A 27,968-nucleotide genomic window follows, 5' to 3' on the forward strand; every position below is an offset into this window, starting at 1 on the left:
CACTGGCCACATTTCCCAAGGAAACTGGAAATAGAGACTCCTTTGGCTATCTCCAGGAGGTGATGGAGAGGATCCCCCTGTGTTCAGGCAGCAGCACAGCTGGGGTAGCAGAGCTAGAAGGTATAAAAAGTGTTAAAATCAAATAAAACCTTTGAAGTGCATAGCTGAGACACCTGCATGTGCCTAGGGTGAAGGTGTATTTGACTTGAGCTGAAGCTCACGATTCAGATTTCCCCTTGTATGCTTTGTTTTAATCAAGTTTGGGGCTTTATGAACTGGGAGGAGTAGAAGAATATAGCAACAAGAATATAGCAACTACACATGCACAGATATACTGTTTTGTGGACAACAGTTTATTACACAATGAGTTTTCATACAAAACAGGAAACTGTGACAAAGTAGTAGCTAAACATTACAGTACCAGATCATGGGTCAAGCTGTAATTTACCGGTTGTGAGTCACAGGACAGTTAATGCACAGGTACCTTTCAGTCATCAATAAATACTTTACTACTTGGTACACTCCAGGAGCAAGGAGACAATCAAACTCCAGCTCCTTTGCAGGTTACTTCAAGCATTGCTTTCCCTCTGGATGTAACTACGTTAATATCCACGTACCTAAATCCACCTTCAGCCTGAAGATCAACACATCTAGTTAATGATGCAGTAACATTCCAATCTGGAGCTTGGTATAACCACGCAGAACAACAGCAAACATTAACAGATCTAATGTGTCTAGTTCTGACCAAACCATGCAACCTTGGTATGTAAAGCAGTTTGGCTGAGCAGAACTGACAGAGATCAACAGACTGCAGCAGGTAAAGAGCCTGGCAGCCAGCCCAGCCTGGGTCTATCCCTTGCCCTTGTTCATCAAAGCACCAAAGCACCGTACGGAAGTCACCTGCCTTTCCATAGAGGATCAGCTTCCTCTGGAGGTGCCTGGATCTTCTGAGCAGGCTTTGTTGTCAGCTTTAAAGTCACCACAGAAAAGCAAGGGCTGTGTCCAGGAGCACTAGCCCTGGAGAAACCCAGTTTCCACTCACCTGGCCTATTCACTTTCAGCCTTCCTCATGTCTTGCTGCGTGACTACCTATCCAACGCTTCACGTGCTGTGAACAGGCCCTTTTCCTCACGTCCACTTAGTGTTCTTCCAAAACCTAAAAAACCACCTTTCCAGAACTCAGAGCAATAAAATCTTCAGTGTCTTACCTACGGGAAAGATTATCCTACCAAGAACAATCCACCACAGCATGAACCTGTGACTTTGCTCCCTCTGACCATTGTAGTTCTCTCAAAGACAAGAAGCAACTCAGCTCAGGTTTGGTTTTCCTAGCACAGCTCTTCATCCATCTGTCAGCTGCTGCCACTCTGGACCTCTGACCATGGGAGAGGAGAATGCAGGCAAAGCTGACTGTCAGTTGCATCCAAGGGACTGGAATGTCAGTGTCAGTGACTGATCCTAATACACACATGAGGAAGGAAAGAAACTGAGGCTTGAAGGAGACATATTCTTAACACTGGAATATTAAACCATGATATCTTCAACCTCTGTGCTCAGTTCATTTACATTATGTGTCATATACTCAACAGGAGGTTGCTACAACACATATGAGCACATAAAACCTTACTTGAGTGCAGCACCTAAGAAGAAATCCATGATACTGAACAACTGAGGCTCAAAGGAGAAAGGCATGTTTATCATTCTGGGGCTAAAGGAGTTTTTAGTCATGTTAAATCTCAGGAGAGATGGAAATTCATTTTCCATGTCACATCACAGATATTGCTGCTTAGAGAACCTGAGCTTGTCAGAGAGAAGGAATTCCAGTTCAACAGTATCATCAGTGGTCTCTACTGGTACATTACTCTCTTCCACAGGGGGTTGGTAGTTTCCTACTTCATGCCTTGAAGCTAATATCCCATTGCAGGAACATGCCTCTGGTTGTCTGATGCTGTCTGAGCAAACATGGTTTGGAAGGTAAATGCCTGGGCAGGAATTTGGCGGGCAGTGACTAGGGATGAAGTATTCAGTTGCCACTGGACTCGATCCCATGTGATTAGGAAAACGATTATTGGTCAGGCAACAGGTCTGGAGGCAGTTGTTGGTTTTGAATCCATGATGAAGGCCCAGTTTAGCAATAAGGGGCTTCCCAACATTAACTTCCTTTCTTTCATCCATTGTATATTCTGTTCCTGGGTACTCATAGTGCAAGCAAACGGCGAAAATCAAGTGTTCCTGCAAAAGAGGAAGGAGGGAAGAAAAAGTTACACTTCTTCCCTGGATAGACAACACAGGAAACACTTAGAGCAGCACAGTCTTCTGCAGAAGAAGACTAACCTTTGTAGGAGCTAAAGACATGTATTGGGCAAGACTTGTTTACTGAGGACCTCTTTTGGGTTTTGGCTCACCTGATAGGGTTTATTTATAGAGGCACTTTGATTACACTAGCGGCCAAAAGCACTGGCAGTGAAATACCAAGTGATGTCCAGCAAAGGTGTTCATGACACAGATACAGAGATAAACTCAACAGTGCCACAGCGTCCTAAGGAGAACCTCATGCCCAAGAGCACAAGCTGTAATGGAAGGAGATGATACGTAACATATTCATCTCCTACTAATGACATGCAAGATGCTTCTCTGCTTCAGATCACGTTCTTGTACTTCAGGGCACAGTAATATCCCCACAGAGGGCAACGGATGATCCTCACAAAACTAATCACCTTGCCAAAGTATAGGCCTAGGAAATACAAAGTGCTTTGTACAACAGTGTCAGGATTGCACAGGCATTGATGAATCATCTATACTAACCCTTAGTTTCTGCAGTGAGCTTAGCCTGGTGTAGAGGCAGTGCTTGGGAAGGTCCTTGGAGACTAAATAGCTTCCAGTTTCCTCAGGAGTTCCTCTGTTGGCCTCTTTAGGATCCACATCCAGGTCCTTTTGCAGGGAAGAAAAGATGCAGTTTGACATGGACAAACCAAGGGAGGGAGATCACCAAGACAGCAAGAGGGAGCACTTACTAGTGCAAAGTCTGTAACGTAGGCTCTGCAAACTACTATCTCAGGTGGCTGCTTTACTATCCGTGTGTAGATGATCATGACGTTGGAAAACTCGGCTGCAAACCCCAGCTGGATCTGAACTCCACACTTGAATTCCAGGTACATGCTTTCTGGAAGCTCTGCAAGTAAATAACACAAAACTTAACCTGTGTGTTCTCTATTTATGATGGGTTTCAAAGTGTAGACCTCCTCTTGCTGCCCTCCTCTACCTGTCACTACAGGTTTGCACAGACACTGCCAGAGAGCTGCCTCACCTCCATCAGAGAGCTGCCTCATCACAGACATATCTTTATACAAATATAAAGGTTATTCTCTTCCCAAATCCCACATACATTCTCTCCTATGCATGGCTTAAAACAAACCACAACATTATGTCTTGGTAATCTTTGCTTTGCATTCCTGTCACGTAACACAGAAGAATTAAGGGCCGATACCACAAATGAAAACCTCCATCTGTGATAGATGCTACCTCCCTCACCAGTTCACAAAGAGAATACTGGGAGATTATCCCAGAAGGAGACATCATACACATCTCTCTTCCTCTTATTCTTCCCACCATCATCCAAAAGCAGACTGTCCCATACCATGAGCTTTGGCCCACTGGAGGTTCCGTGCCTGGGTCTCTGCAGAAGATCCAGTCTGTTGGATGGGATCAGTCAGTGCCCTCTTCTCAGACAGACTGCTGCGGATCTCCAGAGCCTGCTTGCCTTTGGTAAGGTGACACTTGCCCATATCTAAAATGAGATGCACATAGTTTCAAAATGAACACTGCTGAAACTCTAACTGAATTGAATACACTGCTGTGGTTATGCCAGTGTCAGCACATCCATAAAAACATGTCGTTTTAGAAGCATTCATTCCTCAGCTATTCATCAGTTCAGGATAAAGCAGCGTGCCAGGTGCCTGCAGAGGATTTGTATGTGTCCTACTCAATGTGCTCACATGCTCTTCAAAACCAGCCCCGGCGGTACCCCAGCTCTGATTCAGTAAGGTCCCAGTTGAAGTGACTCATTTCAAGCATGTGAATAAACCCATTGGAGAGGATTTCTAAAGATCTGGAGGCAAGCAGGGTATTTTTGGAGGTTGGAACCAGATGGTCTTTAAGGTCCCTCCCAACCCATTCTATGATTTAGGGGTCAATATTGGTTATTTAACATCACCACTGATGATTCTTGTGCCAAAGGCACCTAGCAAGAACAGCACTGCCAGCAAGCACTGACCATTCACATGAAGGCTCTTTACGTGGAACACTTTGACTGTGAACACTCCTCTGGAACACTTTCAAATGGCATCAGCGCACTCCCAACACCCAGTATCTGGTAATTGTGACAGCAGTGGTTGTCACACTGCCTGACAGATAAATCTGTCTTTCCACTTCTGAGTTCAAGGATGAGATAAGGTCACAATAGGTCACACATAACATCTCCAGCATGTGACACTAGACACTATGGACAAAGCAAGAGGCAGTTGGATTTTACTCCTGCTTTGAACAGGCTGACAAGGAGAACATGGGATAAAAACTAAGGATGTAGTAAATACATTTACTACTGATGCTAAAATGATGGGATTGCAGGGAAACCACAGCAGAACGTCACCCACAAAGAACAGAACCTTACACACACAGCTCTTTGTTAATGCTGCAGCTATTCCACGCTTTGAGCACGTTTGCACAGAAGCAATACATTTCCCCTCAACAGTTTTCACCTCAGCACTTCTCCCATCAGCTATACAAGACAATTACTGAAGCAGGCATATTAAAACAGTGCACTGCCCTTTATAGTGGACTTGTACTTATCATCACTAGAGCACTCTTTGGTAGGTAGGACTCAGTTGTTTAAATGAAATGGAAGTGACAAGACACTGAAAGAGTGATTTTTATGGATGGGCAATTCAAACCTAAATGAAGAAGGTTCAGAACAAGGTTCACTAAAAAGCAGAGGATAAAATTGATCAGTATTAAAGAAGCTCAAATCCCTTTATAATATCATGATCTTTGTTAATGTGCTGCCCAGCAGCACTTGCTTCTTGATAAAAGCTGCTGTTTTAACAAAAGAGCTTAAAGCAGACACTTAAGCACAGAAGCTGTTAGTAAATGCAGGCTGAGAAGAGTGCAGGAAGCTGGAGCTCACCTTCTGCCACCTCATCGAGCAGCACAGTAATCTTCTTGTCTTCCAACAAGCGATCCTTCAGGAACTTCATGAAGATTCCATTGGCCAATCCTGACTGCTGGATTTCAAAAGCTTCTGCTCCCTGGCACCTGTGAGATCAGCAGTGTCAGACAAGGGAAAACACTGCAACATCTGCGAGAGTAAGATCAATGTGAGGACTACAGGAGTAGTTATGTTGGGAATGGGAGAAAGAAACCCCACAGTTTGAAACCCAGGTTGTGTCTAAGGCCAACCTGCTCTGCATGTCCATTTGCAAGCAACGCAGCGTGAGGAGAATTCACTTACAATCAGACCACAGGCCAGAGCTGATGTCAAACTACTTGGATGAGTAGAGAACTCCTACAAGTAACCATGAGCAAAAGATCAGGACGCCTGCCCAGCTGTTCCTGGTTTGCTGAATGCACTAGTGTCATCCTGGATCTGCATGGGAACACTGGGAATCCTTACATATGCATTTCCACAGTCAGACTGTGGAATGATTCAAAGAAAGAAGGAAAGACAAAGCCACAGATAGGGATATAAATGAGTGGTCTTTGACACCACAGTTAGTGTTTTTCTGTGACAGATTAGCTGTTACAATCACTTCTAGCTTCAAACCTCTGTGGCATAGCAGGAGAAAGATTTCCTTACGTGGCATATCCAAAGACAATGTTGGCTGTAACCTTCAGAGCATCCAAGATGAGAATCGTGTCATCGTATTCATTTCTGCAATAAATGGAAAGACAGGAAAATACAATGTAGCAAAATGCAGTTATTCAAACACCAACCAGCAGAGTTCAGAACAGTACTTCTCTTTCTCTTCTACAGCTCTGCAGAGAATCCTCACTGCTAACACAGAGATCTTCATGGAGACAATGTGCAGACACAGTCAGATATCACACGCTACCCAGATGAGGGCAGGCTGCACTAACCAATCGAGTTTGGCTACAATGGCTTCAAAAGTGATTTCTGATAACCAGATATTTTAGGGTGTAACAAAACCTATGAGTTCTTAGTTTTATTTGGGTTTTTGGGTTTTCCCCCCACAAACACAGCATAACATAAGGCTTATGTAGCCATACTTTCATAGCAGACTGGGAAGCTGAATTGGCCATTGGCATTTCATTAGAAATTAAGTTTAAAACATTAAAACATTAAAGCTGCAGCAATTTTCTCTTGCTAAACATTCCTCAGGGACCAATTTGGAGAAGTGCTGAGTGAAGAGTGATTTCCAGTGCAAGTTGAAGTAGTTTCTTCAGCTGGAAAGAAAACAGTGCTTTGTTTAGAAAAATCCAATAACCCAGTTGGGTTTGAAGCTCTAAAGAAACATACAGCATCCCCAGCATAAAACCAGGGCACAGAATCAATGCCTCTGAAGAGAGCTAAAAATAAGCGCTTCATTCGAGCCCTTCTGTCAAATTAATGTGCCTTTGATGATATGGATTCTCCTTCCTCCCTGTAATGATGAAGATGGTTAATGATGCAAGGGGACAGTGGGATTCTTCTTCTTCAAGATGTCTGATTCTATGATCTCAGTTTTATTAGATAAGACTGATGCTTTCTAACCTTTAAAGAACAACAAAAGAAGAAGAAATAAATGCCCTTCAGATCAAGAAGCAACTGTCTACCCATGGAAACAAAGCCTAATCACCAGCTTCACGTTTCCATCCAAGGCCAAAGGTAAAATAAGCCCATGAATGAATCCCATCGACTTTAAGAACACTTGGTTTTAACGTGCTGCTGCAGTGAATAAACTGAGCTTCACAGTTGGTTCCCAAACTACAATTATTACACCCTATCATGAGGCAAAACCATCCCTCAAGCACCCAGTGTCAGTCCTCACTATTCCTGTATGACGGGACTGTACCTTTTCCGACACATATCCAGCAGGAACACATTCAGTCCTGTCTCCTTCTCCTGCATCCGTTTGAGGATGTTCTGCACACACAGGCAGTTTGCAGAGCGATAGGGATTTGGAGCATCAATAGGAACCATGAAGCTGTTCCCATAGTTTTCATAGCCATGGCCAGCATAGTATAACAGACCTGAGAGTTCAAAACACACATGAATAAAAACACAGCTCAAGAGCACATTGGACATTTTAGCATGTCAAACACTTCATGCGTATGTGTCTGAGGGAGATTAACATCATTCAAGCTACTCCAAGCAGGGTGTTTAATGCCTTTGTTAATACAGGAAGGAAGGGGAACCACATTAACATCAACTTCGCAACACAAAGACACAACAAATTAAAAGATACCAAGCAAAAACCTCATGCAATAGGATAAACTGGATATCGCCATCAATATATATGTCCCTACAAAACCTGAGTATTCAGCCCTGTGCTTTGTAAAGGAAACCAAGCCGGAACTACAGCCCTTCAGACCAAGCCTTTGGTTCTCTTTTACTTCACTTAAAATTCTTCACTTTACTTCTCTTTCACTTTTACTTAAGCCCTCAAGTCATTAACAACTATGCCAGGACCTTGCAAACTGTTCCATTCAATCAACAGGGCTGAATTCCTGTTTATGGGAAACAGGCACAGGCAAGACAAGCGGGCAGCAAGTCCATGCAAGGGAAGTGGTGGGATGCAAGGCTTCACTCGAACAAAATGCCTCAATCCAGCTTCCAGAGGTTTGGGATATAGCAACAGCTTTATTCAGCTAAAAGTCAGGTTTTTAAAGGGCACAGAATTGAAAGCATATCATTACCTGGAGGTGTTCAAGGTTGGATGGGGCTTGAAACAACCTGGTCTAGTGGAAGGTGTCCCTATTGGAACTGGATGAGCTTTAAGGTCCCTTCCAACCCAAACCAGTCTGACTCTGTGAATAACCTGAACAAATAAAGGTACTATTGGGCTATTTATAAGGTTCAAATGGTTACCTGAGACTAGGTAAGTTCAAGAGAGTTAAAAAATGAAGTTAAGCACCAAGTGCATGAGGGATGTCAGGTCCTAAGTTAAAAAGAAACAAATGTGATTTCCACAGAGTTTGGATCTGGACCCAAATCAAGGTTGTATCTGAGATTCTACAGATCAGGTTTATGTTAGATTAGTGATTGGACTGACTGAAGAAAATCAGCCTCTAATATAAATCATGAGTATTTTCTCAATGAACAGAAACAGCTCAGAAATAGCCACCACACTTCTTCCATATCCTTGGCAGGTGGCTGTGCTGTGCTTATCTGATGAGTACCTGCAACAGTTAAGCTGCTGAGCTCAAGATCAGAAATAAATCTCTGCATACCCAAGGCAAGCACAGTAAACATGTTTGGAGGAACTCATTAGACACTTCGACACCATGATTTGAAGTAGGCTCAAGTTCCTCACAGACGTCAGCATCTAAGTGGTATCTGCCTCTCTCTTAAGGAAAGCAGCCTAACAGCTATTTTTAGCCCTTAAATAGATGGGTCTGTGCTTTTACCCTTTGTGGAATATAATATTTATTGCTCTCTACCTTTAGAGCAACATAAACTAAGGCATCAGAGGCGAAAACCATCATCACTTTTTCTCTTCTGGAACATTTCTTATCTGAAATGCCACTTTCCTGGCAGTTAGCAGGAATTACAATGTCATATCAAGCATCAGGAATATGTGTAATAGGCACTAAATAGAAGTGGCCACTATGCCTCTTCTATTTGGAGCTGTGCCCACTAAAAAAGCAATAAATCATCATCTATTTGTGCACCAACAGCACCTTTTATATGCCTGAAGCCATTAATATCCAGGAAGAACAAAGACCATTTACATTGAAATCACTACTCAAAGAATGCTCTCCTTACCTTCCAGAAATGCCAGACTGCTGGAAAAACACAACTGCAACCATAAGCCTTAGAAGAGCTTTGCTACGGGGCTGGTGAGAAACCCATTAATGCCTGCCAGTACTAAACTCATACCCATTAGAGACAACAATTGTTATAGAAAACAACTTAGAAGGTGCAAGAACCTAAAAGCTCACCCCAGTGTATAAGCACACCTCTTGCCAGGGCACAGAGAGAGACAACGGCTATCAGAGAGCCTGCTAAACCTCACCGCCCTACTTAGACTTCGTGTCGTGCGAGTTTTGGCTCTGACATAAATACCCAAATGTCAGCTCAGCCAGTTCTGCTAAGGCAGAGCATCAGGTAACACTGCAGTGAGAAAGGCTCACTGAGAAATGATCTGACCTTGTGCTCCAAAACAGAATCAACTCGTGCTGTCTTGGGAGGGCACTGCTGCAGGAATTGTGCTGTTGAAACAGAACAAGTGGCACAACTTTGGGGTCTCTGTTCTACATCATTTTGGGTGGCATTTTATGCAACTTAATGACCAACCAGTGGCAGCCAGCAGCACCCTCCTCAAAACCCACACCAGAACTTCCCTTGCACTCCAAATTCAAGGCCTTTCCAAGCAAGACATGAAGGTTTCTGCTCTGAGCATCAATCCCACAAGCTCTGTCTTGTGCTTTGACTCTCAAATAGTCTGTAAGGGATAATGTGAGTTCTTCTCTGGTTTATTCTATTTCTTGAAAGTGCACAGCCACAACTTACAGGAACTACACTGTCATTTACATAAACAAATTTCTTCTCAGTTTGCTTTGTGAAGCAGAAATCCAGGTTTGCACAACTCCCTGTCAAGGGCATTATGGATAAGTCTGTGCTTGCCAGGCTGGAATCACAGTAAGAATTAACCTCAAACCTTGGCACAAAGGAAGAGGGTTAAAAGATATCCTGTTCCCCTCCCCTAACACACCTGGTATTAGAGTACGGCTCACTTAAAGGCAAAGAAAAGCCTCCTTCTGCCTCTGTTCTTTACAGAGCGAGGACTGAGAGCAGAGCAGCACTTCCCAAAGAGAAGAAATACAGAAGGAAAGAGCATTCTGCAGGCATTCCAGCAGAATGGCAGGGGATGAGTGGAAGGGTGCCACCAGCAAGCCCAGAATATACTCTGTATATTCCATGCTGCTCCCCACCAGAAAAGTAACCCAGCAATCCAAGGATGCCAAGGAATTAGTCAGCCCTTCCCAAACCATCACCTGCACGCATGGGAAGGGACAAGGAGGAAGATGATGTTGAAAAGCTCTCCTAAAGGCAGGAAGGACTGCTGCCCAGGGCTACATCCAGTCTTGGAAGCTGTGTAACTGCAGTGTACAACCACTCTGCTACTAGCTTGTTTCCATAATATACCAGTACAGTCAAAGGGCATGCTGGTGGGTGTTTTTAACCTGCTTTTCCTATTCTATACACATGCTATTTATCATGAAGTCTGTTTTGCTATCACTTAGAGTGAGCTGGAAGCGATACACCCCAGATGTGTGTGTACTTGATGCACCCCAAACCTGACCTGCTTCTGAGGGGTATCACATGTTCTTACCATACACTCCTTTGTCCAAGAGGAGCAGAAACTCATCCACTGCATTTCTCATCTCGGGCTCAGTGAGATCCAGCAAGGAAACAACTTTGAAATCCAGCTGCCTCAGCAAGTTAGTCAGTTCATAGACATCCACCATGGGAGCCTTGAGCTGGGGATGGTTCCAGTAGCTCATATTCCCTATTAACAGGGCTACCTTGTCTGTTGCTGCAGAGAGAAAGCAAAACCAAAACCACATCAGGTTTATATATTCCATGGGTTCAACTCCTTTAAACTGAAGTTGCTCACTTCAGGCACAATTATTTTATATGATTTTAAAACACAGCTCCTGAATTCCCCCATGCAAGAAGACATTTCATGCACATGAAAGTTCTGATGGCCACTAAACCTTCCCCAAACCCTCACATTTTCTTCTGCTTCTTAGAACACAGACAAGAATCCACCACACACAAAGCACCACTTTCACATCTCCATCTTCCATGTCCCATCTCTTTCAAACGCAGTACAATTAGGTGGAAACTTTCACAGATCACAAGTAAAAAGTCTTTTCCCTGTTTGCTAAGGCTTCTTTTCTTACACTCACACTGAGGAACATGAAAATGGTACAGTTCTGACAGAGGCCAGCAGCCTCTCCACCTGGTTCAGCACACAGAACAACATGCCAGAGCATACTCGAGTCTACCATGCAAGAATTCAATTAAAACCCCCAGCAACTAGTCTTCCCAACATACATATGTTATCCATCTATCTTTACGAGCTTCAGCTCAGCATCAAAGCATCCATGATGAGGAAGAGCTGAGCTTGCAGCGACACATCCCCTCAGCAGACTGCCTACCAATCCTTTCTATCACCCCACCCCAATACCACTACCTCCAACTGTCCAAGTATTCAAAGTAAGGGAAGAACATGCTGGCTAAGGCCCTGGCCAGAGGAATCTGAAACAGTAAACTGAAACAGATCAGAAGTTGTAGACACTCCACCGAGTCACTAAAAATACTGGTGCCCTCAACACATTTTACTCCTGAAAGGGCATGCAAGCATTAGAAAAGGCTATAAAAATACACAGAAGTCCCTCTCCCTGCATCTATTTATGTGTTATTCACAATTATTTCACTAGCAGTGGCAGAAAAAGCCATGTTCTGAAGCAAAAGCTATTTCCTAGATATGAAACACTGTTCATTACAGCTACTTACTACTGGTAAGTACAAACTACTTACCAACAGGTCTGTGATCTGCCTGTTCTTGCAGCTCTGCTTGAAAGAGATGGGAAGAGCAGATCATCAGTAACTATAGTCATAGCTGGAGTGTCAGAAATGAACTGCATGTCCTGCAGGCTATTGGCACTGCTATGCCTCATATATTACTGGTTTAAGACAAGAAAATGCTCTTTCTTTTTGTTTCAGTGGGGTTTTACCTGGTTTCCTTCACCCTCTTTTCCAAGCTTATCACTCACCTGGTTTCTGAAGATCACTGAGGTCTTCTGTGAAGAAACACACCAATAACATCAGTTTAAACAAGAAGAACCAATTATTTCATTAATAAAAACATAAGTGATTATTAACAGAAGCCAAAGTACCTTTCTAAAATACTTCTGGCTTTGCATTTCTGCAATCTAAAGCTTTCACATGATTATTCCACATGCAGAGAAGAGAAAGCCCTACATCAATATACTAAGCTCTATACGGCATTCTAATACAGTAGATCTCAACAGAAAAGGGAGAAACCCACTCTGTGCCGCAGTCCCACAGGCATGCAAGCAGCTTGAATGAATAAGGAACAAAGCACCCAGATGTGTGAAGGACAGCAACATCCTAAGCAAGAAATCTTACTTTGTAAAGCCCAGATTCCAGATACAATTGCCAAACACTCTGAGCTACCACAGGCAGGGTGTGGCCAAGGGGGATGCTCTAAGCAGCCTGACATCTTTACATATGATCCCCTGTGATGTAAATACTCGCTTTAAGATGCTCAAAGGGATGGTGTCAGCACTAAATTCTTCCTCCCTGTTGCAGCAGTGCAAAGGAAAAGAGAAATTGTCCCAGTAAGGGTGCTGGAAACAGCTCTCACAGACAGACGTGACAGTGGAACTGCTCTACCCAGCTCTCTAAGGTCATCCAGGTTCCTAAACACCTTCAGCCTTTCTTGCCAGGATGTTGCCTCCTGAGCCCAGCCAAAGAAATCTCAACATCTTCCCACGTCACTAGAAACAGGACACAAACCCAGTGCAAAAATCAACTTTAAATACTACAGAAGAAAGCAGCTTGGTTTTCATCCCATGTGCTTTAGATCATGATATTAAGGCAAGAAGAGAGAAGCACATGCAGAAGGAACACCGTATCACACATTAGTGATTTCAAACAGACTGAAGCTCTTAACCCACGCATGCTTTTCAGCAACACACCATCATCCCCATCATTTAGTCTTGCAACTGATTCACAACTGAAGATGTATTTACCTTCTGAGCACTCCACTGCCATAGCTTTCCTTCCTTGGGTTCAAGGGGGAAAAATTGGAAGACAATTGCTCTCAGTTGTGAGCGTGAGCACACAAAGTGGGAGAGAAAGTCACTTCTGAGCTTCTCTGCAGTCTGTCTCATTTCATAGCAGCACCAATCAGCACTGACCACAACACTGTGCAGTATTACTAAGCCTCAGGGGTACTAAACTAGGCTATTTCTTAGGATATGCAAGAACTTTCCCTACGAATTATGCAATAGAATGATCTGGAAGCTGCACAAACAGATCTTTGCTTCATTAGCTTACTTGCAATACATGCACTCATACTAAATCATGTTATATTCACTTGTTCTGCTTGCTGTGAATAACCTCACGGGTCCTCATTGCTGAAGGACTCAGTGTAATACAAACTGTACCTCCAACAAGGGTTTATAGGCTTAGGGAAAGAACGGATACACCAGGTAACCTGTATCAAGCACAAAACCTCCTTACCTATAACAACTTCTATCTTGTTGCTGTCCTCATCTTCCTGGTCATTGAACACGTGACACCAGTATGTCCCTTGATGCTCCACATCCACATAAGTGACCTGTACAAGCATTGTCACAGTCATTCCACCAGACCCCAGAAGAATTCCTGTCTCAGTTTCATTTAATCCCACTTGCAAGAAAGGGTAAAATCTAAAAGCAAAGCCTGACCTAATCCAAAACTGCTGACACCCTCATTCCTCAGTGAGCAGGACAGCACATGCCTCCTAGCAATCCACCTCAGTGGCTTGAGATGCCTTAAGCACTGAATGCAAGAGCTCATACAAATCAGTGCTCTGCAGGGCTTTCACTCTAGTGATACTTCATCTGTGTCATGTCCCAGTAATCCAAAGTACACTATGGCCTTATATCCCATGACTACAACTTGGAACATGCTCAGGACTAAAACCATGCACCCAAGAGCCTCAGAATGCTATAGGAAAGGGACTAAGAACTTCCAGTGAGCACTCCCATAACAGGTGACCAAGGCTATACATTAACTTGTTTTCTTCAGGGAAGCTTTATGTGATAAGTTAAGTGGTTATGCACTAGCCCCCAGGGCCAGCCCCTAGTAACTTACCATATAGACATTTTCGCTCCCATTTGCCAAGGGAAATCCATTTCTGAACCACTGGTACTGAGGAATTGGGTTTCCAACAGCTCCACACTCCAGCACCAAAGCATCCCCCACTGCCAGGCTTTGTGCCTGAGGCTGGACACAAATGTGCAGCTTGTTTCCAGGCAAACCAGTTATGCTCCCTTAAAAAGCAAAAAAAGATGGAAGAAAACAGGAAAGAAAGGGTGAGCCACCATATAGGCTAATAAGAATTGATGATGTATGGTCACATCTTCCTGTAACTCCAACAGGCTGGTTTAATAGCAATGAAATTCAGCTACTTGTCCCTGAGGAGTACGCTAAAAACATCAGCCACTGACATGACCCAAATAGAAATGTCTTGGGGTACAAAAGCTATTCAGAACACCTTAAATGCACTGAAGACTCATCCAGCTGCTGTGATGTAAGTTTCTATACATGATAAAATTCATCTTTAGGACATCCACCACACAGAGAAGTGCTGCACTGAGAAGATTTGTGGTATCCACGTATCATTTTAAGTGACACACACTCCAACAAGCCCAGCCCCACTTGTAAAGGTCACACCAGTGATCTTTTCTCTCAGCTGCAAGGTCACTCATCTCTGCTGTTAGACTACGTGTGCAGACACATGCTTTGTCATCAGAGCTATTCGTGACTGACAGCCAGAGGGTGATGACATTTTCCTTTGCACAGTGAAATAAAGGGAGGCAGTGGTCCAAGTATCTCTGTTCTGCCAGTGGCTGAGATGCTTGGTGCATCATAAACTTGTGTTTCAGAAGTTGTAGTCAAACAGGATTAGTCTTTAAGGACAGGAACACAAAAGTTACAGGTAGTGAAAGATAATATGAGATTGAAACATAACATGGTTTCTGTCTCCCTTACCTGCCATTTACAGGCCCTTGCTGGTACATCCTGTTGTTATACCACTCTCAACACACACTAACCAGCTTGTCCCTGTATCTTTTGGGATCATGTCTGGCTGCCTCACTGGTCCCAAGCTCAAAAGACAGCTTTGGCAGAATGGAGCACAACTGAGCGCTCAAATAGAAAGCAATGAAAGAAGAGGAGGAGAAGAGTATCTGAAAAAAAAGAAAGCAACCAAAAGGGAGCAGGAAAAGGGGAAAGACAGACAGTCAGCAGCTGAAATAGAAGATTTCATACCTACTCATCACTTACAGCAGTGGTATTGTCAGTATTGTCTAGTTCAACTGAAAAACCAGCAATTCGAGGCCAAATGTTCCAGAAGACGAAGAGTGTTCACTCAGTGCAAGCACTACATGCCCCCCTTTAAGTCTCCTTGGTAGGACTCCAAGAGGGGAAATTACAGAAAGGAGCAATCCATCCTGCCCCTCGTCCTTTCACCCATTACCAAGGCCTAAACACAGTAAAATTCACTCCCACTACAGTTCCTGGCTGGCCAAGAGTCATGGAACATAAAGCAAGGCACTAGGCTGTGGATACCTGCTGCCTTTTAGGCTCCAAAACTCCTGTTACACGTGTGAAACAATATACTGCTGGTTTTCCTCAGGGGTTCTTTGGAAGTAGTCATTACAAGGTTATTCATCTCAGCTTCCTGGTGCAAGCAGCAACATCTAAACCTGCAGGTTTCTAACTGAGTAGAGCCTGGAGTAGAAGCAGGAAAAGCAGAAGAAATCATTGCTTAGATAAGCGACTGGGAAGATGTGAAAAAGTCACCCCAAGTGACACTGCAGTAGCTTTTTATCTTTTACCAGAAGAACAGTTCTGTCTCTTTTCCTGACATGAGTAATTTTTCTATGTGGGATGCAAGTAGAAAACACCTTTGACTCATGACAAGAGATTAAATAAGTATACTTTTCACAGCCTGAAGGCACTGCAGTTGAGTTCTAGCTCACGCGTCTTCAGGCCAATAGCAAGCAAGTCCAGGCTGTTTAATGAGGGAGTTTATAAAGTGCAGGAGTCAATGCCTGTGTAATACTCCCGAGCATTCTGTAAAGCAAACAACAAAGAATACACACGCCAGAAAACCCACAATGGAAGCAGAGCTGTCTTCAAGCCAGTGCCACAAATTCCCATGGACTTACACAGTGCAGTTCAATTACTAGGGCTTTTTAGGTAGGTTACACACACCTGACTGTTAGCTGACCATTGATAAACCTCATGAAATGCAATTCCCACCACAAAGACTCAGTTTAACTCAAACCTATGAGAGGAAGAAACACTTATTTCAGTAACTTGTTGGCCTCCCTTCACTGTTAGCTGGGGTGGTTATATGAAGCTGTAAAGAGTGCATTAGGCTGTGTGTGGTTTTAATCAAGCCTCTTTCCCATCTGTGCATGACAGCAACAGGAACCCTAGTTCCTCTAAGGAGTGGGAAGACAGACTTTCAACAGACAGTGGTTTGGCCACTCACCATCAGGTGTTCCCTGGAGATGACAGACTTCCAGGTGTGCCCAGCGACTGAACACGAAGGAGGATTCACTGTTCACTCGGCAGATGTAGAAGCCAGAGTCGTTCACACTCACTGGATTAAAAACCAACTCTGGAGAATTGCCATTGGGAACCTGAGGTACAGGTGAACCAAGGAAGAGATTTAATCTAAACCTGGATCAAACTTGGAATGCTTATTTCAATGCCCATAGCACCAGCCTCAGCACCTTCCCTTGCTGAAAACTTTGGGATGAGGAAGCGTTGTTCTGTGTATTTAAGTAGCTCGGAGACAGGCTTCCTTCCAAGAACCATTCAGATGCCTCTATTTAAGACACTTCTGAGCTTTGAAGCCTGCTGAAAAGCTTTTCCTGAAATCAAGGATTTTTACCTTTCTCCATAAATAACTTGGAATGATTTCTGAAGCACTGCTCCAACCCGAGTGTGTTCTACATTCAGCTCTAGTCTTAGGATACATTCAACTATGATCAGGGAACTGTAACATTCTTTCACAGACAAAGAATTTTTTACTACATCTATACTTCCTGTCACATTCCAAGATTAGCCTCCAAGGATGGTCTGAATATAAGGAACCACCTTACTGTTTTACATATTGCTAGGGTTGTTATGCAGCATTTCTTACACTTCTATTTTATTAGTATGTAGAGCAATCTCCTCTCATTGCAAGTAAGTCTTTAAAAAGGTATCATCCCAAATAATTCCCTATTATTTCCACCATTAAACCCCCTGTATTCTGTATCAACTATTACCTCTTTCTCCTGCTTGAACCACTGGTAATGCACAAATGGGTGTCCTGTTGCCCAGCATGACAGCTTGACCATCTGTCCAGGGAGCACTGATTGAGAGTCTGGCTGCACAACAATCTTTATTGCTTTAAAGAAGAATTTACACACAGGAAGGTTATTAACAAAAACAATTCCACTACTGAAATTTGCATTTAAGCTGTTCTTTGAGCTAAGAGTTTCTGTCATTAAATAGATTTGGAAAAGAATTAGTTTGTACTGTGTATGCATACAGTTCCTATTTGTTATATGGCTTTGAGACACTCAGTTGTTAGGCTTCAGATTAAGATTAGGCACAGCCTGAGGATGGACCAAACCAGTAACAGTTTAACTACCACACAGTATGGGTTTCTGTTATTCCTCATGCAGCCTTCCTAGCCAAAACACTGCTTTCAGTGTTGCGCCTGACTTGGGTAGAGCACAGGGCTGGGGTTTTCTGTTGCCGACATGCAAGGTAAAACTTTCCACTTCAGATTTGAACTGCCAGGAAGGAGCCTGAGTGAAATTCTGACACCGGTTTGGTATCATCCAGTTATTTTCTTAACCTCGACCATCCCAGAGATCTTGTTACAGCATGACCCAAAACCAGATCCACTGGTACAACCAAGGTCATCAGAAGAGGACATTTTCCTAACAGAGAATGCTTGAGGAAAGAAACTGTAACAATATGATCAATCGCTGAAACCTAAGCAGAAATCCCTGTGGTCTTTGTTAATCACAAACTGTGTCTAGCAGGGAAATGGGCTCCGTTAACCTCCTCCACACACAGTCCTATTCTGAAGTTGTCGGTCACACAGGCAGCTACTCCAAAGCGTCCATAAGACTTGAAAATTCCCTGTCTCTCTCTAAAACAACTTCCCTCTATATCCTATCCCCGAAGATGACAACCTCAGTTCCTCACTGAACACTTCCTCTGCTGTTTTTCATAAATGGAGTGTGTTAAGCACCAGTTTAGAGCATCACCATCACCTAACATTAGCCAAGACAAACAGGAATGATACTACTCCATTTGCAGGGACAGAAAAACAAAGATGAGCTGCTTTTTCCAAAGCCTTCCACTTTGGTTCAATCCCTCCTCATCCACACAACTAACACCTCCTAGGAAAGCAGCTGAGCAAAACAAGTTCTCTGAAAGATCAGTATTCTGCACTCCTTGGAAGCATTACAAACCAGTTCTAAGAACCTGATTCATAGTTTCTTCACAGTTTCATTTATCTTCCTACCATTCATTCAACACTCTACAGTTACTTCCTGCAAAGCATCACACAATGCAATGGTTCAGGAAGAAAACCTCCTGGCTCCATTTTCTGAACGGTTACAAAGATACACAAATACTTCTTCACTTGCCTTGGAAAAGGCAAAGCTCAAGTTCTGAGCTCCTAATCTTCACTATAATCCAACTGCTACGTTCTTGGCTCACACACCAGTAAACATTTGCAGTCACCTCTGGAAATTCAGCCTCAATTACTCCCACTGAGGTTGAAGTGCATGAAGTGCTCAGACCTGCCTGCAGAGGAAAAGCACCTCTCTGCTCTCATCTCATTCACCATAAGTCCTGAGGGTGGCACAAAGGCCAGGCTGTAATACCACAAATTGCACAGTAACCCTTTTGCCTCCTTAACTTGGGAGAAAGCTCGCTCTATTTCATTCACTTCCAGTAAGAAATGACATGACAAAAAAGGGAAGAAAAGGCCAGAGAGGTGACCCAAGATGCCACAGCTTTCTCACCGCCAAAAAGGAGAAGCTTTAAAGTTATTATTACCACTATTTCATGTCTTTATAGGAAGCTTTTCCATGGAGTGAATTCAATGTGACAGGAAATTCTGTAAGCTCTGAGAGACAAACAAGGGCTGGGACTTGGTTCTGGGAGCTGCAGATTCTTCAAGAGATGCTTTGTATTGCTGCAAACAAAGCATGTCGCAGCTTGTAACAATACGTCTCTGCCACAAAGGCACTGAACTGGTGTCCCCAAAAGGAATACTCCAGTGTTTCCAGTTGCAGGAAAGCACAAACCAGAACTGACCTGAATGGCTGAGGCACTGGAGAGCCTCTGTGTGCTCCAGGGCCTGCAGGAACTGCACGAGCTCTACCACAGTGCAGCCACGATCTCCCAGGAGCTTGAGGAGACTCCAACTGGGACTTCCTTCTGGCTCCAGCACTTTGAGGGAACACTGCTCCAAATCCAGAGGGCTGCAAAGTAAGGGGAGAAAGACACGTAACAGACCTCCTTAGTGCTTCTTCCTCACAAAGGAGCAGAGTTAAACCCACAGGTGGGAAATTCCCAGTTGGTCTGAAGGTATCTGCAGTATTTCCTGCAAGGTTTGGGAGTTCAGCAACACCTCCACAGACTGAAAGTGGTATTAGTGAGCTGCGTGCTACAAGTGATGCTTGCACCTAACAATTCTGACCCGATGTATTGAGAAATCTTCACTTTTTCACTTCTGACAGTCTCAGTACAAAAACAAGAGCAGCACCTTTCACTCTCATGTGCCTACTTCAGAAGCAGTAAAGAGTCAGAATCCAAGTTGAAAGTCCAGGAAGACTTTGATTTTCAGAGAAGTTATTAAAACAAGCGACTGTTGCAGCTTAACTGATACACAGAGTGCAGTTATCTGCTTCCACACGTTCCTCTCCAGGTATAAATACACAGAGAATATGGGTGTTAAGCCTTCTTTCAATCAGAGCAGGTTAAAATAACACAGGTAACAAGGACACGAATACAGCTATAGAAAGGAATGCCAGTTTATGTATTCCCACACTAAAGATCAATCAATGTCTCCTGCATTGGCTCACATGGAGATATTTCCACTGAACAAGCACTTCATTGTATTTTACTAGATAATACAGAAACCCACAGAGCCCCAGGCCTCACAGAGGGGTCATACTGTAGCCCTGGGGTTCTACTTCTCTGTATTAATAAATACAGTTGTAACAGGGGAAGGACACGCGTGCGTAGTGTATAGCCAGCGCTGCACCTGAAACACCTCATGTGTTTGAGGGACTACCGTCTAAACCCAACCCTGAAAAGCCTTCTTCCTGCGAAGAAGGAGTTGAAGAGGACGGATGCGCTCTCCGCCCGGCCGCATTCCCGCTGAGGGCCGGGGATGCTCCGAAGTGCCAACGCCGGCCGCTACGCTGCTCGCACTCCGCTGTTTCTCCACTGGAAGGCCTCACACGGGCCCAAGCAAACACCTCGCAGACACGGGCCGGGCCTTCGGCTCAGATCTCCCCCACCCCCCGTGCCCCAGCGCCCGTCAGGGGCGCTCCCGCTGCCGCACCAGGGAGGCCTGGGGCTGCGGGAGGGCCAGCACGGCCCGCAGAGCCCGGACCACCGCGGCCTCAGGCAGCAGCCGCTGCTCCTCGCCCGAGCGCAGCCTCGCGGGCACCGGGAGGCACGGCTCCGCCGCGGCCCCCGCTGCTCTCGGCTCCGCGGCTTCCCCTTGGGCCCCGCCACCGGAGCCCCGCGCCTTCGCTTCCCTTCGCTTCCCTTCCCGGCCGCCCTCACCTCAGCCGGACCCTGCCGCGGCTCCCCGCCCGCTGCGCCAGGTCCCGCCAGCCCTTGCCGGGCGCCGCTCGGTCCAGGAGCTCGCTGAGCCTGCGGAGCAGCGGCGGGGCCAGGCCGCGGAGGGGCAGCGCGCCCCGCGCCGCCTCCGCCATCGCCCCGCGCTCCGCTCCGCTCCGCCCGGAAGGCCCCGCCGCGCGCAGCCGCCGCGCCGCTTCCCGCCCTTTCCTGAGGGGAGCCCCGGCGGGGGGGGGGGGGGAAGCGGCCCGGCCCCGGGGCCCCCGCGCTGAGGCGGGGCCGTTCGGGCCGTGACGGGGAGGGCAGCCCGCGGCGGCGGCGGCGGCGTGAGCCCGGACAGCGGAGCGGAGGTGGGAGGGACAGCGGCTTCCGCCGCCGCCGCGGGCTCTCCGTGACCCCGCTTCCCCGCCTGCTGCCGCTTCCAGGCGAGCGAGCGCCCGGCTTCAAGGGCCGCGGCCTTCCAGTGCCTCCCGCGGAGGCAGAGGGCGTGCTGCTCGGGAGGCGTCCCCCCGAGAGGCCGTTCGCCCCATCGCGGCCGTGCAGCCGTGACCTGAGGGGAGCTCTCCCCTCTCCGCATGCCCGGCTCGCCCGGCGGGCCCAGGAGGTGATGCTGCCGGCGGTTTTACCCGCGCCGAAGCACTGGAACGTGGCTGCCTGCGCTGCTGAAGGGCTTTTCACGTGTCTCATGCTCCAAGCAGGCTTTGCGCACCTGCCGGTGCAGCGGCCGTCACAGAGTCACAGAATCCCAAGGGTTGGAAGGGACCTCAAAGATCATCTAGTCCAACCCCCCCGCAAGAGCAGGGTAACCTACAGTACATCACACAGGAACTTGTCCAGGCGGGCCTTGAATATCCCCAGTGTAGGAGACTGCACAACCGCCCTGGGCCAGGCCCTGTGGTTAGGCTGACAGCAGTGGAGCTGACGCCCGTGTCCACGGTCTGTTTCTCATCCTTCCCGTGCGCAAGCCGTGCAGGAGGGGCCGGCAGTGAAACTGACTTCATCGCGGCACACACGTACCCACAGCAGCGGGTGCCTCAGCTGCTGCGAAAGCAGGCAGGAAGGAGCCGCTCGCCGCCCTCAGCCGGGCCGGGGCTCTGCGCGTGTCTTCCCGCAGCACCAAGCACTTGAACTGCCAACCGGTGACCACGGTTTGGAATCCTGGGCTCTCATTCCGGGGGGTGTTTTGAGGCTATTATGTGAAGCACAGATATCCCTGCTGCTATTCCTGGATGAGGGCCCTGTAGGTGCTCTGTTTATTGCAGAACACTTCCCTGTCTGGGTCTAGATAACAGTGGGAGCAACAAGTATTTAGCACAGTAGGATCACACAACCACGTTTAGCTGTGCTTTCAGCTAAAAGAATGGCACAAACCTTGCTTTTCAGCCTTTCTTACGCTCAGAGCAGTCTGCAACTCATTCAAGTTCCTCCTGCGTGACACTTGGGGAACGGGAGTGGGAATGCTTTCTGACTGTGGGATTCACTCCCCTTTGAGGAATGAGGCGGATTTTTGTGAAGCGGTTGGTAAAAGCTCACTATCCGCCTTAGTTCCTCAAGTGCTTGTTAGGGATTGCAGTTGCTCCTGTTCAGCAGAGCTTTTGTGTGCTTAACTGCAAGCGAGAGATTCCCAGCGCTGTTAAGCACACTTAAAAACACCCCGGTGCTTTCTTCTGCAAAGCTAAGGCCAACACTTCCTCTCTTTCAAGGCCATGAGGAAATTCCGCTGGACTTCTATGGGAGTAGGATGTGCCGTCCCATCCCTGCCAGCTCTCGCTCTGCCTGGCAGCGGTTTTCCCAGGACCAGCCATCTGCTGCATGTAACGAAATAGTCTCTCTTAAAAGTCAACCTGTTCTGTAAGCAGACTCACTACACTAAGGTCACACAACACTGAAGCTCCCAGCCAGCTTCTGAGCTCTGAGACGACACGCACCACTTTAACGTCTTTTGTCTTATAACACGGATGAAACCGCAGGCCTGGCCTGCTTGTAGAGCTTAAAGAAAGAGTGCTTGGGTAAGTGCACGTTTATGCTTTGAGAGGTCAGATTGTTTCTGGTTTTCAGAGTACTTGTCTGCTTGTTCTCCTGCGTGCAGGTAGAATGGGTATCAGGGAAGAGAAATAAACGAAGAAGAGCACGTTGCTTTATTCTTAATGCATTACATGAATGCGGTGATTTGTTTCATTATTGCATGGGAAACAGGAGTTCTGATTTGCTTCTGCTAAAGAATGGTCATTTTCCCTCAACTTGAGAGATTGTTGTTTCTAAACACACTGCCTTCAGGATTCTTCTGAATGCTTTGAAATGCGGCGCTGGCGCTATGTCCACTGAGTGTCAAGAGGACAAAACTTGTGTGAAAGCAAGCTTCCTTCTCTAAAGAATGTGTAAGTGATACAAGGTATCCTGAAATTCACTTTTGATGCTTCCTAAATCCATATTGCATGGCCTAAGCCTCATCAGGTAAGGATTTCCTCCATTCCTGAGGAAAAACCGGGCCGCTTGGTATTGCTGGCTGCGTGAATTGCTCATGCTGACAGTGTCAGATGCTTGGCAAGTGTTAAAAATAGATGAAGACAGATCAGTGTTAAGAGTGGTGCTGTGTTTTAATTAGTCAATATTAAGGTCTTCATTAGATATGTACAGAGCCAGTCAGTTCTTGCATTTAGCCAATGATTTGTAGCTGGGTGCTTTCTTTATGCCCTGGTGCTGTTTACAACAGGTAGCACACTAATAAAAAAGTTGTCAAAAAGCTTTGCGTGTCGGCAAATGAAGAAACACAAAACGTCCCAGAAGATTTGGCAAACATATGTTTTCCAGATATTTGCTTTTTGAACAGCAAAATTCCCCTGATGTGTTTCTTATCCAAACCTTGTTCATGCCATAGATGTGAGAATTGGGTTAGATAATGCGGTATTTTGGTACTTTCTGACATTACACACTCTTTGACAAGTAGCTGTTCTAGGATTATAGAAGAGTAATATTATAGTTATCGTTGGTATTCCAGTATTAGGAATTCCAGAAAGAACTACTGTGAGATACAGAAGCAAATAGGAAATGCAGTTGTAAATCCTCGTGTGGATGAGAGCGTGTTGTGGTTTAATCCAGCTGGCAACTGAGTACCACTTGCTACTCCTACTCCATCAAATGTTAGACTCTGTAGTAAGCAAACTGCTGTGTAAATACTTGCTGTGTAGCCCTGTTGTGAACAGAACTCACAGAGTTATCATTGGATTCTTGAATCCCAGTTTCTGCTGTCTTGGAGGTTTTGATAACAACAGCTAAATATACAGCGTGATCACAGCACCTTTGGAAATGGTTTATGGCTGTCTGGAGCAATCACTTGGGCAAGCTTGTCTGGGCTCGGAGTGGAGGAAAGTGGAATTTGGTTCCATCAGCACTTCTGGATGCACAGAAGAGAGTCACAGAAACACATCAGTGTTGATGAAACTTTTAAAGGAAAGCTTGTAATAAAAGCCTGGATTTCTGTTAAAGGAAAAGACGAGGAAGTGAAAAAATGTGTATGTTCCCAACTGGAAAAGCATTGTCAGGCTGGGAGTGGGGAGTGGGGAGTGAGAACCCAGCCAGGCTGCAGCAGGACTCCCTTATATCCCACGTGCTTGTGTGTTCTGTCTGTGCCAAAACCAGAGTAAGGCAGGAATAACGTGTACACAGCACTCGTTCCAACGGGATGCCAGCGTCAGGCACGGCATGGATCCTGACCCAGCCAGTGAGAAGTTCCTCCTAGTCCCACTTTTCAGACACTGCCCCTTTTAGATTTCCCTTGGGATTGTGTGGTTAGTGAAGATTCCTTTCAGCTTTTGCTGTTGTTTCTGTTCTGCTTTTGCTGCTTTCTTTACTCAATCTAATTACATCCTGCTGGCCATGCCAGCTTGCTTTCCGGTGGGATCTGTGTGGTATATGATATATGTATGATATGATATATGATATGTGTGGTATATGCTGACTGTTGCAGTTCATCACAAAGAAAAGGTTTGCCTCTGTTAGTGGCTTGGTTTGGAGCTTTTCCATGTTTCTCTTAAATGAAGTCTAATTATAGCCCTCAGCTTGCTTTGTGGTTAAGCCACCTGCCAATATAATAGCTCTTTAAAGAGATGTATAAAGCCAAAGTTTAGTAGGATAATAATTGTTTTCCAGAAGGGCAAATCCAGATCTCAAAGTTTGGCCTAATGGATTGGAGGGGACAGTAGGATTTGGGGAATTTGTTGTCTCAGAACAGGTGTCTCAGAACAAAGAAGGAAGCACATCAGCAAACACTCCAGTGACTTTCTAAAGATCAGTGTGACGGAAGAGTGTTAAAGAGTAGGTGAGCAGCCTGTATGATGTACGCACCCACATCCTCCTCGTATCAGAGAATCAATCGTGCTTTCTGCGTGTGGGCTTGGGGGCAGAAGTTCAGTGGAAGTCAATCCACAAGGGACCTGCCAGCATGGGCAGCAGCAGATAAGTTACTACAGACACAGTCTCTGTGATCTGAGGCTGTTACACATGTTATTTATGTAGCTATCTATTTTTCCTGTGTTTTCAGGTATCCCAGACCTAGTGTCAGCTTGGTATAAAGAGACCAGAATATTAGCTGATGGAAGGATGTGTCTTAATATGAGCCAGGGGGATTATCAGTCTCATTCCTCCTGTGTGTTTAGCTAAGATAACCCTTTGTGCAGGCTCTTTTTGCCCACTCCTTTGTGCTGATGTGGGTGTGAAGCAGAACAGAGCCACGCAGGGGTGTTTATGCTCTGATGTGGGACTTCAAAGCACTCACCCCAGACAATGCTTTGGTTGTCAGTGTATTGTACTGCAGCACTATAGCAGGTTTAGGTGTAGATCAGGTGCCCATTGTGCCAGGCAGCAGGTGAAGATGAGAGTGGTCCCTGCCCCATGATAAGGAGAGAGACAACGCATGGGTATGGACTGACAGGTCCGGTGAGAGGAGGAGTGAATGAGTCTGAAAGATATCCTACTGCATGAGGCGTGGGCTGAGCAGGACGGCGTAGAGAACAGAGATTGCGTGATGAATAGATAGTAAATGAGAGAAAACAGCTTCAGAGAGGCACTTTTTCTGCTGCCTGTAAAGGACAGGAACCCCACGGAAAGACACAGATTTCCTCCTGGACTTAGAAATCGCATCAGCTTTGTGTAGGACTAACTTCTGTGAGTGTGAACTGCTTACAAAGGAAGATGGCAATTCTGGTTGTAACTAAATAAAGTAGGGGAAAATGTGACATAAGAGAGGAGAATTAATGGCCATTTTTTAAATGTCATCAAATGTGTGTATTTCAGGCAGTTACAATGGCATCTTTCTTACCATGGTGGTGTTGATTTCTTCAAACCTGGTGATGTTGATTTCTCCTGCATGGTTCTGCTTCCCTGCCCTTGTGTCCTTAGCTACTATCTGATTAAGTATCTTTTCTCTGTCACAAGTGTTATTGAGGAGCTGAGATGGTTTTATCCAACACTTCTCTTTCTAATTTCTATCTAAATTCAATAACTGAAATAACAGTTTTAGCTTAAATCTTCTATTTTCTCCCCAGCTTTACAAAAACCTAATGTCTGTTTGGGGTGGAACCGCAACATTTACTGCAGTGTTACCCCTGGATCAGGGTTGTGCTTTCCTTGCCACTTCTGGAACTGCAGTGCTCAGCAATCAAATCTAATTCTCATATCAAGAAACCTGACAGTTCTTTCCACTCGATGTCAACATGCAGAAACCAAGCTCATGTCTGTGCAGTACAATTGCTTTAGTGAAGGCTATTCATGAGGCAATCTGCATGCAAAACTCTTGCCAAGTCTCTTTTCAGCTGGGAAAATTGCCATGCTTTTAAAATAGCTTATCCCCTCCAAAAAGAGGAGAGAGGCATCTGCTCTCCTGAAAAGCAGAGCTGAAAGCAGCTTTGAAAGAATGCAACAGGGAGCATTAGGCAGATACATATTTCAGAAGAGATGGGTGAACGGTTGGGGGGTAGTTGCATGCACTGTAATAAAACTGAGGAGGAAAAGGTTCATCTCTACTGCTCCATTTTTATTTATTCTGTTAAATATTTATATTTCTTAGGGTTGAAATGGAAAGCAAAACGTGATCAGAGAGCTGAAAGGCTGAACATAATGGGAGCTGATGCCTGTTTTCTGCAGGCAGTGTCTAGATTGGAGTTCAAAGGCCTGCATGAAGCAACTGAACTGGCTCAGGGCCAGCTGTCAGGTGCCAGCATCATTTAAACCCACAACAAATATGCACTGATTGTCCTCTTTCTATGGGAAGCCCATCTTGTGATGGATTTGGAACCAGACTGCTTCTCAGGCTCAGAGGTAGCCGCACACCAGCTTCCTGCCCTGCCCTCCTGTGCGGGTAATCACAGAACCACAGACTGGTTTGGCTTGAAGGGACCTTTAAAGGTCACCTAGTCCAACCTGCTGCAGTGAGCAGGGACATCTTCCACTAGATCAAGTTGCTCAGAGCAATGTCCAACCTGACCTTCAATGTTGCCAGGGATGGGGCTTCTACTACCTCTCTGGGCAACCTGTGCCAGAGCCTCACCACCCTCATTGGAAACCATTTATTCCATCTATTTGGTCTGAATCTACCTTCTTTTGAAAAATTTCAGCTCAGAAAGCATCTCTAGCCAAGTCACTGGGACCAGGCTGGCTTGCACCACCAGCAGGCTGCTTTGTCATCTTCTGTCGTCTGGCAGTGTGTGCCGTGTACCTTTGTAGCACATCATGTTTGCTCTTCACACCATCCTTTCCTGTCAGCCTCTACTTCATTGCATGCTGGACCTTTGCCCATTTATTCCAAAGCTGAGTTGACAGAGCATGTTGCCTCTCCTGCCTTTTCCCAGCCTTCCCTCTCTCCCCTGTCTTTCTTCTCATAGCAAAGCTACTGAACTCTCTCTTACTCTCCTCTCCTCTCCTCAGGCACACACATGCGTGTGTACAGCACACATATGTGTTACATGCTGGTCTGGTTATCCCATCTGCTGTTGTTCATGCTCCTTTGTGTACATGGGGTCAGTTTGCTGCACAACCTGATATTGTCCCTTGTAGTACCATTCCCATCAACCACCTTCTCTTCCTGCTTTTGCCTCCCAAGTAACTCTGTGGAAAA

The 27,968-nt window shown here is 45.6% G+C and overlaps 1 protein-coding gene across 6 annotated transcripts; it reads right to left on the reverse strand.

Annotated features, from left to right (window-relative positions):
• Positions 1-332: 332 nt before the first annotated feature.
• On the reverse strand, positions 333-21,033 carry LOC136004236 (mucosa-associated lymphoid tissue lymphoma translocation protein 1-like). Of its 6 annotated transcripts, none has more exons than XM_065660541.1 (17): positions 20,843-21,033; positions 19,361-19,527; positions 17,305-17,426; positions 16,521-16,671; positions 14,111-14,289; positions 13,496-13,592; positions 13,003-13,035; positions 12,001-12,027; positions 11,765-11,797; positions 10,551-10,754; positions 7,068-7,245; positions 5,852-5,926; positions 5,183-5,310; positions 3,638-3,787; positions 3,015-3,172; positions 2,806-2,931; positions 333-2,232 (listed from the first exon to the last, which is right to left on the reverse strand). In XM_065660541.1, exons 1-17 carry the CDS (start codon positions 20,992-20,994, stop codon positions 1,771-1,773), a joined length of 2,442 nt encoding a protein of 813 aa, XP_065516613.1. In that variant the 5' UTR covers positions 20,995-21,033; the 3' UTR covers positions 333-1,770. The 6 variants fall into 6 exon arrangements, with proteins under 6 accessions (XP_065516613.1, XP_065516612.1, XP_065516615.1 ...); XM_065660540.1 differs by having other exon boundaries at positions 11,765-11,800; XM_065660543.1 differs by lacking the exon at positions 13,003-13,035.
• Positions 21,034-27,968: the final 6,935 nt, after the last annotated feature.

This window comes from Lathamus discolor, chromosome W (assembly GCF_037157495.1).
Source record: "Lathamus discolor isolate bLatDis1 chromosome W, bLatDis1.hap1, whole genome shotgun sequence".
In the NCBI taxonomy this organism is placed as follows: Eukaryota; Metazoa; Chordata; class Aves; order Psittaciformes; family Psittacidae; genus Lathamus; species Lathamus discolor.